This window comes from Cheilinus undulatus, linkage group 1, assembly GCF_018320785.1.
Source record: "Cheilinus undulatus linkage group 1, ASM1832078v1, whole genome shotgun sequence".
NCBI classification, from domain to species: domain Eukaryota; kingdom Metazoa; phylum Chordata; class Actinopteri; order Labriformes; family Labridae; genus Cheilinus; species Cheilinus undulatus.
The window spans coordinates 35,979,563-35,991,181 of NC_054865.1; the positions used below are offsets into that span (position 1 = coordinate 35,979,563).

At 38.2% G+C, this 11,619-nt stretch overlaps 1 protein-coding gene across 1 annotated transcript; it reads left to right on the top strand.

Annotated features, from left to right (window-relative positions):
• Nucleotides 1-1,472: 1,472 nt before the first annotated feature.
• LOC121509622 (eukaryotic translation initiation factor 4 gamma 2-like) lies at nucleotides 1,473-8,660 on the top strand. Its single transcript, XM_041787125.1, has 19 exons — nucleotides 1,473-1,574; nucleotides 2,510-2,635; nucleotides 2,762-2,864; nucleotides 2,962-3,093; nucleotides 3,199-3,265; nucleotides 3,355-3,506; nucleotides 3,645-3,755; nucleotides 3,841-4,023; nucleotides 4,128-4,269; nucleotides 4,372-4,535; nucleotides 4,621-4,728; nucleotides 4,841-4,951; nucleotides 5,037-5,141; nucleotides 5,225-5,440; nucleotides 5,574-5,832; nucleotides 5,921-6,125; nucleotides 6,215-6,423; nucleotides 6,502-6,623; nucleotides 7,541-8,660. The coding sequence occupies exons 6-19, from the start codon at nucleotides 3,423-3,425 to the stop codon at nucleotides 7,604-7,606; spliced, it is 2,085 nt and encodes a 694-aa protein (XP_041643059.1). The 5' UTR covers nucleotides 1,473-1,574; nucleotides 2,510-2,635; nucleotides 2,762-2,864; nucleotides 2,962-3,093; nucleotides 3,199-3,265; nucleotides 3,355-3,422; the 3' UTR covers nucleotides 7,607-8,660.
• The last annotated feature ends 2,959 nt before the right edge of the window (nucleotides 8,661-11,619 follow it).

An 11,619-nucleotide genomic window follows, 5' to 3' on the forward strand; every position in this document is an offset into this window, starting at 1 on the left:
TGTATCAAATGTCAAAAGAGGCCTATGGTACTCGGCAAATAACCATAACTTATCCAATTGTTTCTCATACATCATGTCAGAGAATATGCCTCTTGGTACAAATGAGGACATTTCAGAGGATTGCGAAATGAGCGTGATTTTATTTTCTGTATGTGACGTCGGCTAGGTGGGACGATGACGGCCTCCTCACAAAAAGCCGTTTCCGCATGACGTAGACGAACAGTCAGCATTCTTTCTTCCCAGGAGCCGGTAGCCTCCACCGCTTAGGCGTCGTTTTTCAACGAAACTGACGAACCTTTAAGGTTTTTACACGACATTTGAGGCTCCTTTTTTCTGTTTTCTTCTTATTTTCATCTTTTGTAGACAGTAAAGCTACTACGCTGACGGTCCTTTCGTAAAGGTAAGATATATCGGTGTTTTTCTTGTCTGGCTAACGTTAGCTAACCGGCTGGTCTAGGTAGAAGTTCCAATTAGCTTTACTATCTTATGTGATTTTTTTTTATTATTATTTCTAGGTTAACCGAAAACTAATATAGACAACATCCCCAGTTTAACCGAAGTTGAGTCTGTGTAAAGAAAATTATCGTCAGGTTTCAAGGGTAATTAACAGCTCGTTAGCTGTTAGCTTACCGGCGGCCTAGAGAACAAAACCTCTCAAGATGTCGCTGTGTGTGGACATCCGGTGTCTGAACAAAGACCCTGTGAAATCAGCTGATTGGGGGGCTTTTCACGGAAAATATAACCCTTTTGTAACGAACACCTAACTGAGTTGTTTGATCATCGAACAAAGTGATAATTTTCTTGATTAACTAGTTTAAAAGAAGGTTTTAACATTGTGCTTGTTTTTTTTTGGGGGGGGGGCAGTCTATTTTTCTCAGTGTATGAGAAACTATTGTTTTCGATGGTGTTTGTTGATGGGTTTTTTCCCCAATAATTTGAAAATTATCGGCGCTAGTACGACAGAATAACACAAATGTCGCGTCTGTCTACGATTAGAAATGAGCGATAATCGGGTTTCCCCTCCAAACGCTGAAGTGCGTGCTGTCCCGAGTTATTTGGGTCAGGTTAGGTAAGGTAAACTTGGGTTACTTGGGTTAATGTAACAGATATCCCCGGTCTCTCAGAAGACGGCCGATTACAGCTCAGGCCTAGACAAAGAAAAAAGGAAACACAAACAAAGCGATTGGGAAACAATTCTCGGCACAACCCAGCTAGCGTAACCCTTACACGTTAGCATGCTATGCTAGCACCAACCCAGTCTTCCTGGCAGGGACACGTGTATGTTAGGTTTGCATGTGCTCAGCCATTTGGTCGGTATAGTTTTAAACATCTTTCAAAAGTGTTACTATTGTGCCTGCAGGTACTACCTCTTTATTGTAACATATGCATTCACCATCTGGCATGGGGTTGATGCCACCCTAGAGCCATAAACTGTAAGCTAATTCGTGTCTTCATCTCTCTTCTCTAGGTCGTTTTTCCTGCCCTGCTCCTGGATTATTATTCTTTTCAGATATTATTAGTCAAGCCGCCAAAGTGGAGAGTGTCGTTGCACCAGGGGGTCCTTCTCGTTTCAGGTATTAAACTCATTACTGTTCTCACACTTTGTCAGTTGAGATCAGGAAGCATAATTAACAGCCCACTTAAAGCCTAACGAGCACCTTTACTTATGTTAAGTTCAAACATTTTCCTTTTTTTATATCACAGTGTAGGGGGAGGAGGTGGGGGTGCACCTCAGCACTATCCCAAGACTGTCGGCAACAGGTGATTTTAAAATACTTTACTTCAACATGGAACAAGTAGTTGCTTGTCTTGATAACATATTATATCCATGTGCTACTTTACTGGGCTTTGAAATACTTTGAAATAATTTTTAAGGCAAGAGTTTTGTACATTAAAGCGTCTTTCATTATGTAAATACACAAACTCTGTGGCTCTGCACATTAACAGAGGTGTTAATTTGTTAATCGGAATAAACATCATATTTTGGAAATGACCGCTATGGCACTGTAATCTTGGGAATTTCAGGACCTGTTACCATTTCAGGTGTTTTTGTCATTAATATTTTGGTTCAAGAATTTTCACTATATAAAAGGCTGCTGTCACCATATTTTTCCTCACTTTAAGAATATAGCAAGATTTCTCCTGCTGTGTTGAGTTGTGCATTTTAGACAGTAATTACACTAGTGCAGAAGTTGTGACAGGAATAGACATTACACTTGACAACACACTTCATTGATCTGTTATGAAAATTACTTTATTTTCAGCTTGGGGCAGCTTGGCACATTTAAATATTTGCCCTAGAGCTTTTGTTATTGAAAAATCAGATGTCATTAGGTTCTGATGTCTTTATAATGACTTAAAATGCCCAGTATTATGTCTGATGTTATAGGTCTTTATTTGCTACAGGGCCTTGTGACTCAGCTATTGTAAATAAAGGCTGAATACTGGCAGCATAGGACCATAAGTATTGCTCTATTGTAACCCTTGCTTTGTTTTGTGTCCACAACAGCGAGTTCCTGGGGAAAACCCCAGGTTCTGGCGTTCAGAGATGGGTACCTTCTCGAAGCACTAGACGAGATGCGAGCTCCTCCAATGAGAAAGGGCAAAATGATGCAGTCTTCAGAAAAGTGAGAGGGTATGTTTCTGATTTTAATCCAGTAATGCCATGTAGAAACTGGAGATAGTTTGAATTGATATTTTCGGTTAATATAACTGAGTGTGAATTTTTTCATAAACTCTTGTTTTGCCTTCCTTTTCTTAGCATACTCAATAAGCTGACACCTGAGAAGTTTGACAAACTATGCCTGGAGCTTCTCAATGTGGGCTTGGATTCAAAACGTGTCCTGACAGGAATCATCCTGTTGGTGGGTGTCCTCCTTTAATTTTGCATGTTTTATTCTAATGTAGGTTCAATCCACCAGAACAAGCATCTTATTTGTAAATGCATTTTCTGTACTTTAGATTGTTGACAAAGCCCTCGAAGAGCCCAAGTACAGCCAGCTGTATGCTCAGTTATGTCAACGCTTGGCAGAGGATGCACCAAACTTTGAAGGCTCATCAACAGAAAAGCAAGCAGCACAAAAGCAGAATAATGTAAGATTTAAAGTATATCAAGTGTGTTTTTTGGTCGTGGTCTGATTGTACGTTTTTTTCCTGGGTTGTCTCCTGGTATTTGAGCACATTCTTCTTTCTTTACAGACCTTCAGAAGGCTTTTGATTTCTAAGCTTCAAGATGAGTTTGAGAACCGCTCCAAGAGTGTTGAACGTAAGTGAAAAAATATTGATATCTGTGGTCATTTACCCAATTATGCGTGTCTCAAATGAATCATTTTTATTTGTTTCCCACTTCTGTAGTCTTTGAGAAGCATGAAAGCCCACTCACCCCAGACGAGGAGGAGCAGCGTGCTATTGCAAAGATCAAGATGCTGGGTAACATCAAATTCATTGGAGAACTTGGGAAACTTAACCTCATCCACGAATCTATCCTTCATAAGTGCATCAAAACAGTAAGTTGTTAGATAAGATTTATATTGCTGACTGAAATCAACAGCCTTTTTTTTCTAAATCAGATCATACTGCTGCTCTCAGAGTTGCTCTCTGAAGTCGTTTTAAAGCGTATTACAGGTTTTGTTTCATCTTTTTAGCTGCTGGATAAAAAGAAAAGAATCCTACTCAAGGATATGGGTGAAGATCTGGAATGCCTCTGTCAGATAATGAGAACAGTCGGACCTAAACTTGATCATGACAAGGCTAAAGTGAGTATTTTGACAAAAAAATGAATATATATAGATATTTAAAATTTGTTTTAATTTAATAACTGTAAACTTTCTCACTCTCTAGTCTTTGATGGATCAGTATTTTTCACGAATGCATTCCCTGGCAAACAATAAGGAACTGCCAGCTAGGATTCGCTTTCTGCTGCAGAACATAGTTGAGCTGAGAGAAAACAACTGGGCACCTCGCAAAGCTCAGGTGGACAATGGACCAAAGACTATCAGTCAAGTCCGTCAGGAAGCAATTAAGGTTGGTCCAACTCGTTGCATCTCTTATCTTTGCTGATAATATAAGCGTGTACATCTGCAGTCCTTAGTTAACCCGTATCCTTACACTCTTACTGCCCATGGCAGGATTTAGGGGTTTTCATTCCACCTCCAAATGATGGGATGAGAAATGAGTTCTTCATGGAGAATTCTTCTTTCCTGCCCACAAGGATCAAGTTTGACAGAGAAACTCTTGGTGGACTGGCTGATATGTTTGGACAAATGCCTGGTATGTAACAGCCAACTGATGAGAGTAACATTTAAGTCTGAAAATATTAATGAAGATCAATATTTTCTGCAAAAGCATAATGTAGCACATTTTTCCCCACAGGCTCAGGCATAGGTACAGGTCCAGGGGTTATCCAAGACCACTACTCCCCTACCATGGGACGTCATCGCACCAACCCACACTACAATGGTCACATTGTGAATGGTAATGGTGCACACCAGCCTCAGTTTGAATCAGGCAGCAAGCCATTCATCAAGCAAAACCAGGTACCTGCCTCACATCCACGAAATATTCATTCAGTGCATTGTTATTGAGATTTCCTCTACTAAACTGTTGAAATCTTATTCACAGGGGCAGCATTCACCTGTTTTCAGTCATAAGCAGAATCACTCAGTGCAGATGCAGTCTAAAGATATGGCTCCACGATTCAGCAAGAAAGGGAAGGTCAACGCTGATGAGGTGAGCCCGCTTACATTATAAGAACTTGTATATCTAGAGAACTGTATCTAATACTGTTGATTATGTTTTATAAAAATATGCCGTATTAAAATCCCAGTCATCTCTCCTCCAGATCAGTCTGAGACCAGCACAGTCCTTCATTTTAAATAAGAAACAAGTGCCGAAGCTGCAGCCGCAAATGACTATGATTCCTCCAAGTGCCCAAGGCCCCTTACTGGGACAGGTGACATATTTTAGTCAGACTGATAAGTTGACAGTGATGATCAAAGTTTCCTCAAATATGTTTTAATCATGCTGTCTTTGTTTAGGCTCCACAGCTTGGCTTGAAAATCAACCCTCCTCCTATTCAGGAAAAACCTGCCAAGTCAAACAAAAAAGCTCCTCCCACAAAGGAAGAGTTGCGCAAAATGACAGTAAGTTTCTCTCACTCTGCTTCCTTTATGTAAACCGTACTGTGTGCCAGTGATTCTATAACAATGCATCCTATTTTTTGTAGGAAACAGTGATTGCAGATTACCTGAACAACAAGAACATTAAAGAGGCAGTGAATGCTGTGAAAGAGATGAAGGCTCCTAAACACTTCTTATCTGAGATGCTGAACAAGATCGTGGTCTTTTCCCTCGATCGATCAGATGAGGATAAGGAGCATACAAGCACCCTGGTCCACACTCTCTGCACAGAAGGCCTTGTCTCCAGTGAAAACCTGATGCAGGTTGGTTTAGTACCCCTCATGTTAACGAATTTCCCTTCGGGGATAAATAAAGTTATTGTATTATTTTTAATGAAATGTGTTAGATTTATGAGTTTGGGGTTTCTTTCAACTCTATGATGTCTTTATTTGATAGGCTTTTTTGAGTGTCCTGGACCAGTGTCCTAAGATTGAGGAAGAAGTCCCACTGGTGAAGTCTTACCTGGCCCAGTTTGCAGCACGGGCAATCATTGCAGACTTGGTCAGCATCGCAGACCTGGCCCACCAGCTGGAGAACGGAGCACATTTCCCCCTGTTTTTGCTCTGCCTGCAGCAGATGGTCAAACTGAATGATCGTGAGTGGCTGACTGACCTGTTCCAGCAGAGCAAGGTTAACATGCAGAAGATGCTACCTGGTACGTCCAAACACTATGTGGTCAAATTAAGTGTCTGCATGACGGCCTTTTGCTACAGCTTAACTGTAATATTTTAATGCTCTGACAGAAATCGACCAGAACAAGGACAGAATGCTGGAGATCCTGGAGGGCAAAGGTCTCAGCTTTTTGTTCCCTCTCATGAAACTGGAGAAGGAGCTGCTGAAGCAAATTAAAGTGGACCCCTCTCCACAGTCCATATACAAGTGGATCAAAGACAACATCTCTCCTAAACTGCATGTTGACAAAGGCTTTGTCAACATCCTTATGACCAGGTACAACAGGCATTATTGGCAGCGGTGAAATAATTTTACCCAAAATGACTCCTGTCACTAAAGGTAATGTCAATATCTTTTTCAACCAGCTTTTTGCAGTATATTGCTTATGAGATCAACCCTGATGATGATGAAGAGCAGCTTGCAGCACCCAGCAAGGAGCAGCTGGATGAGGAGAAGCAGTTGCTTCAGTCTTTCAAACCAGTGATGCTGAAGTTTCTACACGATCACATAGATCTGCAAGTCAGCGCGCTGTATGCTCTGCAGGTCCACTGCAATGCCAAGGGCTTTCCTAAAGGTATGCACAGTCTTGTGATAAAGCAGCCTTTGTCCAGGTCACTCAGTGCAGAAGCTTAACAGTTGCTCTCTTTTTCAGGCATGTTACTGCGCTACTTTGTCAACTTTTACGACATGGAAATAATTGAAGAGGAAGCCTTTATTTCATGGAAGGAAGATGTCACCCAAGAGTATCCAGGGAAGGGAAAAGCATTATTTCAGGTACATTAATGTGCACAGCCAGCATGCATTTTAGCTTTAAAGTTTTCCACAGAGTCCTGGTTATCATCCCTCTTACAAAGAAACTTTGAACTTTACATATAAGTATAGTCCGTGTCTGCCACAAAGTTGTCTGTACTTCCAAATACTTTGCATTTTTGAACGAAGTGTACATTTCAAACGCTCTGGACACATGCACATGTGTTTTCGATCACTAGTTGATAAGGTTAGGAGAGATTGAAAAGGGGTGGCATTATGGTGAGAATTTGTAAGAAATTCTCAGCACCAACAGAAGTAATAACAGGTGAACGAGTCCTTCTACCAAAACTGGTTCTACAAACAATGTAGTTGAGCTGTCAGTCAAACAAGCTTATCCAAAGCCATATACTGCATTAGTGAGAAGTGATCTAATGATGTTCTACATACCAACTCCTATTTGTGAGTCTTGGATGCTATTAAGCTGTACATTTCATACATAACACAATTAACAATTTAAAATGTGTCGTTCAACATTCAGTGGTTAGGCTGCAGCAGCTGATCCATGCAAGGAAGGCTGTTGTAAATGTGTAATGATCCCAAATATATAGAGCACAGAATAACATCAATAGCATCGCCTGCATAAAAACTGTTAAAGCAATGGGAGGGGGCGTCATATTTAACGTTAGACACCTCCCTTTAGCATACTTTAACTGGGGGGGACTTTCTCTCTCTTCAGCTGCAGGTGACTTACACAATTTCAGTGATGTAATAGAAGTTCGGGGAGATATTTCAGTTGTTTATTTGTCATGGACAGATTGCTACAGATTAAAAAAAAAAGTTAAAATATTTATAAGAGGGAGGAAAATAAATGTCTGTAAATTGATATGCTTGTGTAGAGAGAAATTTTGGACTCAGCATTATGACTTTTTTCCCTGGTACAGGTGAACCAGTGGCTGACTTGGCTGGAGACTGCAGAAGAAGAAGAGTCAGATGGTGAAGATTACTGAGGGAAAGGCCAAAGCCATTTATCAGGATGCAATGTTTTTTTTTTTTTGTCTTGTTTTTTGTAATTTTCTTTTTCTCCTTTTGCCCTCCCTTGTCTTAAAGAAACTCCCTTCTTCCCTTGTTAAACTTTTCAACCACTGTTACAGTTCATTCCACTTTGAACGGTTCTGCCAGCATCACTATCCCACCGTATTCATGCTTTACTTTCTAATTTTCAGTCCTTATTGATAATTCTGCAGCAGGTGTTTTATGCATTTCAATCATCTTCGGTCATGTATTTTTTTTTTTAACAGTAGGACAGGAAAACTGTACCAGCACCTAAACCTGACACGTCGTTTCACTTTGTACATCTGGTAAGAGTCACCAAGTGCTGCCATTAACCTAAAAACTGTTTACAAAAGACAAAAGGCTCAAATGTATTGCAAAGAGCCTTGTCTCATTTTTTAATCTGCATTTGTTTATCAGTTTTTAAATGCACTTTGCTCTACATCATGAGTCGTTGCAATAGTAAGACACACTTTCTTTGATTTGTTGGAACAATCCTAAGTTGCGGTTTTTCTTGCACTTAAAAGCAGACTTTATTGTTTGATCATTCATAATCTGGATTTGAAGGTGTCGAACAATAGTGGCCTGGTTTTATTTGCAGTGTGATTTCAGTTACCTGCATTTTGTTTAATGAATCAAGAGCTTTTTTTAATGTAGAAAACTTTTGTGCTGTTAAGAGTGAATCTGTGTGGCCTTTTTTTTAATTTATCGATTCATATGGATATACCTCTAATGTATCTCGGACTATACTTGAATGTCTCGATTATAAACTTTGAGACAGCCAAAGCTTGGTTTCCCGTGCTACAGTTAATCACCACTACATGTGGAGATTTTATGTCTGTTTGCCATATTTGTCAAGTTTTTAAATGGTCTTTTATTATCTTCATGAAATTATACACAGTGCCCTGTATGTGTACACCTAAAACTTTACTAGGAGTGTCACTGTTATGTATAAGTGCAGAAGTCGTGTGTACAACTACAGAGCAAGCTTTAATAAAGTTTAACGGTTTATATCTTTGTTCTGTGAGTTCTTTCTCTCTCAACTTGTTTTAGCTTGCTTTCTGGATTCCAGAGGTAGCCGATGAGTAAAAACCTTAAAATGACACATTTGATTATTAAATCTAACAATTTAAATTTGTCTCTAAATGCAGATGTTTGGGTGGATTCTTCACTTAAACGGGCCATTTCTGACTGCTTTGTTTCCTACAAGACAGAAAATTTCCTTGACATAACTAACCCAAATTATACTCCTTGGATGTTTATTTGGTTAGGTGTGTTTAATGAGTGTATGGAGTTCCTCTCTAAACTGAAGCAGGGATCTTTTAGATTACAAGGTTTTGGATATAGAGAAAGTATTTATGTATAGAGCTTTAACTTGAAACTCCTTATTTCCTAGTCAATCTAAACAATAAATCCATATTTGTGATATCTAGAGCAAAAGAACAAAACTTTTCCTGTGACCCCCATAGTAACTGTGAGAGACTGGGGACCCCAACAGTACCTGGAGGTGGTTAAACCATTTGCTATTTGACAGCAATTTACTAATGAGTGTTTTCTGGAAAGCTGGAAGCAGAATATGAGTAATCTTCCTGTGCAGACTGCAGCTCTGTGTGGACATAACTGCCTGTGTGCATCACTGCTGTCATATGAAACTTAAATTTTAAGTAATTTCTCAACACCTTAATAGCCAAATAAATCTCACTTAATGACTGAGCTTTTATTCTTAGCTGAACTTGAAGCTTTTATTTTTACAATATTAAATAAAAGCTTCAAGTTCAGCTGCTGATGTCCACTTTTATGCCCCTCTCCAGGCCTGAAGGGAATCTTTCGCACTCCATACTGCAGTTAATGGCAATAATGTGCCACCTCTCCACTGTCTTGTCTCCCTCCAGGCTACCTGTACTACTGCAGCCCTAAGACCTCTCACCTCATACTTTTATATGTCATGCTCCCTTGGCATATTGCCTATGCATTTATGACTAACCCTAACTCTGAGTTTTTTTTTTTTTAATCAACACTAGATGTTATCAGGCAAACAAAAGTTTTGTCCCATTACTGCCTTCATCTGTTGCGTAGTAGAGTTTCACACAGGGCCTGATAGTGGAGGTCTGCAGCCAGACTATCTTGAAAATATAACAACTGAAATCTTGGAAATGAAAATTGTCACTTCATTGAGGTTCTTTCAAGTAAAAATGAATTTTAAAAATCATTAAAAAATTCTAATTTTGTTTTTTGGATCTCAGGACTCCCTACCTTTGTTGGGAACCACTGATTTGGAGGAATTTAAAATTCTTTGACAAGTACTTACTGCCAGGGGTTGAAAGAGTAAAAGACTATTGTAATCAGGTAAAAGTACAGTCACTTTTGTTTAAAAGTGGAAGTTAAAATGCTAGCCCATAAATTCTTAAGTAAGTATTTCAAATGTAATTCAAAATGTACTTAAAGTAGTGAGTACTGAGTAGCTACTGTGGACTTATGTACAGTACTGATCTTTCCTTAATGGCATCAACAACTTGAGAAGATGAATCTCCAACCACATTTTTAGGTAAAGACAACCTTTGTAATGAAGAGAAATCCTGTTTTATGTAATGTGGAATCACTGAATGTTGTGTGTAATAAAAGCTAAAGCAGTTTTTTCTACTCAGTACTTTTAAAATGTTATAAAATGTAATGAAGTACAATACTACTCTCAGAATATACTTAAGTAAATTATTAATTTCAAAATTTACTCAGAAAAGTACAATTAAACAGAAGCTGCTCAATTATAGTTATTTCAGTGAATGTATTGCTTTCTACCACTGTTTATTTCTTGCAAAATATTAATAATTAGATATATTGTTTTGAATTTATCAGACTTAAAGATCATAAATGCACTATTTATCTATTGCACAAATGATCTTGACACACACTGTGGTAAATGTGCTATTACAGCTGCTGTGAAGAGTCTTTAGCTGGCAATGCTAAGGACTGAAATCAGCACTAATGCCTCTTAATGAGCTGAAAAAGCAAACAAAGCCAGTAGCATAAATAGTTGGTATTATTATATAAAGTTTTTAATTTCTGAAAATGTTGCTGTGATGGAGGTTCAGACAAAATTATTTACAGCACTCTGCAGACAGGCTTTTTTATTTTTGTTTGTTTACACTTTGAACCACAAAGACTAAAGGAAATTTCATTGATGTAGATTAAAAATGTTCATTGAATCATTTTTTTACATGTAGAATAATGAGCGATACAAGCAATAAATATGTATTTGATAGTAAAAACTCTGATAAAAGCAAATGTAGTTTTCATCAAGGAGACTAAAATGTGACTAATATGTCCGTTTTAGACTCTTGAATGCTCAAAACTTATTTCTCCACAGTGTTTATAGTCAATATTTTTATCAGCTTATTAATCAAAGTATTACAGGTACCCTAACATAAGTGTTTAACTTTAATATTCATTTTAAAGTATGGCGGATTTAAGTGATTTAAAGAGATAACATTTATAGTGAATAGTATTAAATGTAATCACTTTTTGCTCGAACAAGACTAATGTATTTTTGAATTATCATTGACTAAACTATACTAGACTTCACTCTGGAAAAGTTAAAGTGACTAAATTGTGACAAAAAAGAACATTTTAATCTAAAGGCTAAGATTGAATTCATGATAGCTGACTAAATTAACACCAATTAATAGATAGCAGACTGAAAATCATAGAAAACACTACTTGGACATGTGCAGAGAAAAATAAACAGAGATAAGATGCACCACTTCGTCTACAGCATCTCCAAAAGTCTCTCTAAGCTTTACATTGGTGTAATAAAACCGCACATTTACATAACCATTTACCTTTTCAGCTTACTTATAAAGATATTGAAGAATAGGTAAGGATAAACAAACTGTCACTGATGTCTTGTGCTTTTTTGTAGGCTTGTTTTTTAATTGCCTTGATTGTTCAATGAAAAACATTGTCCAGACAATCA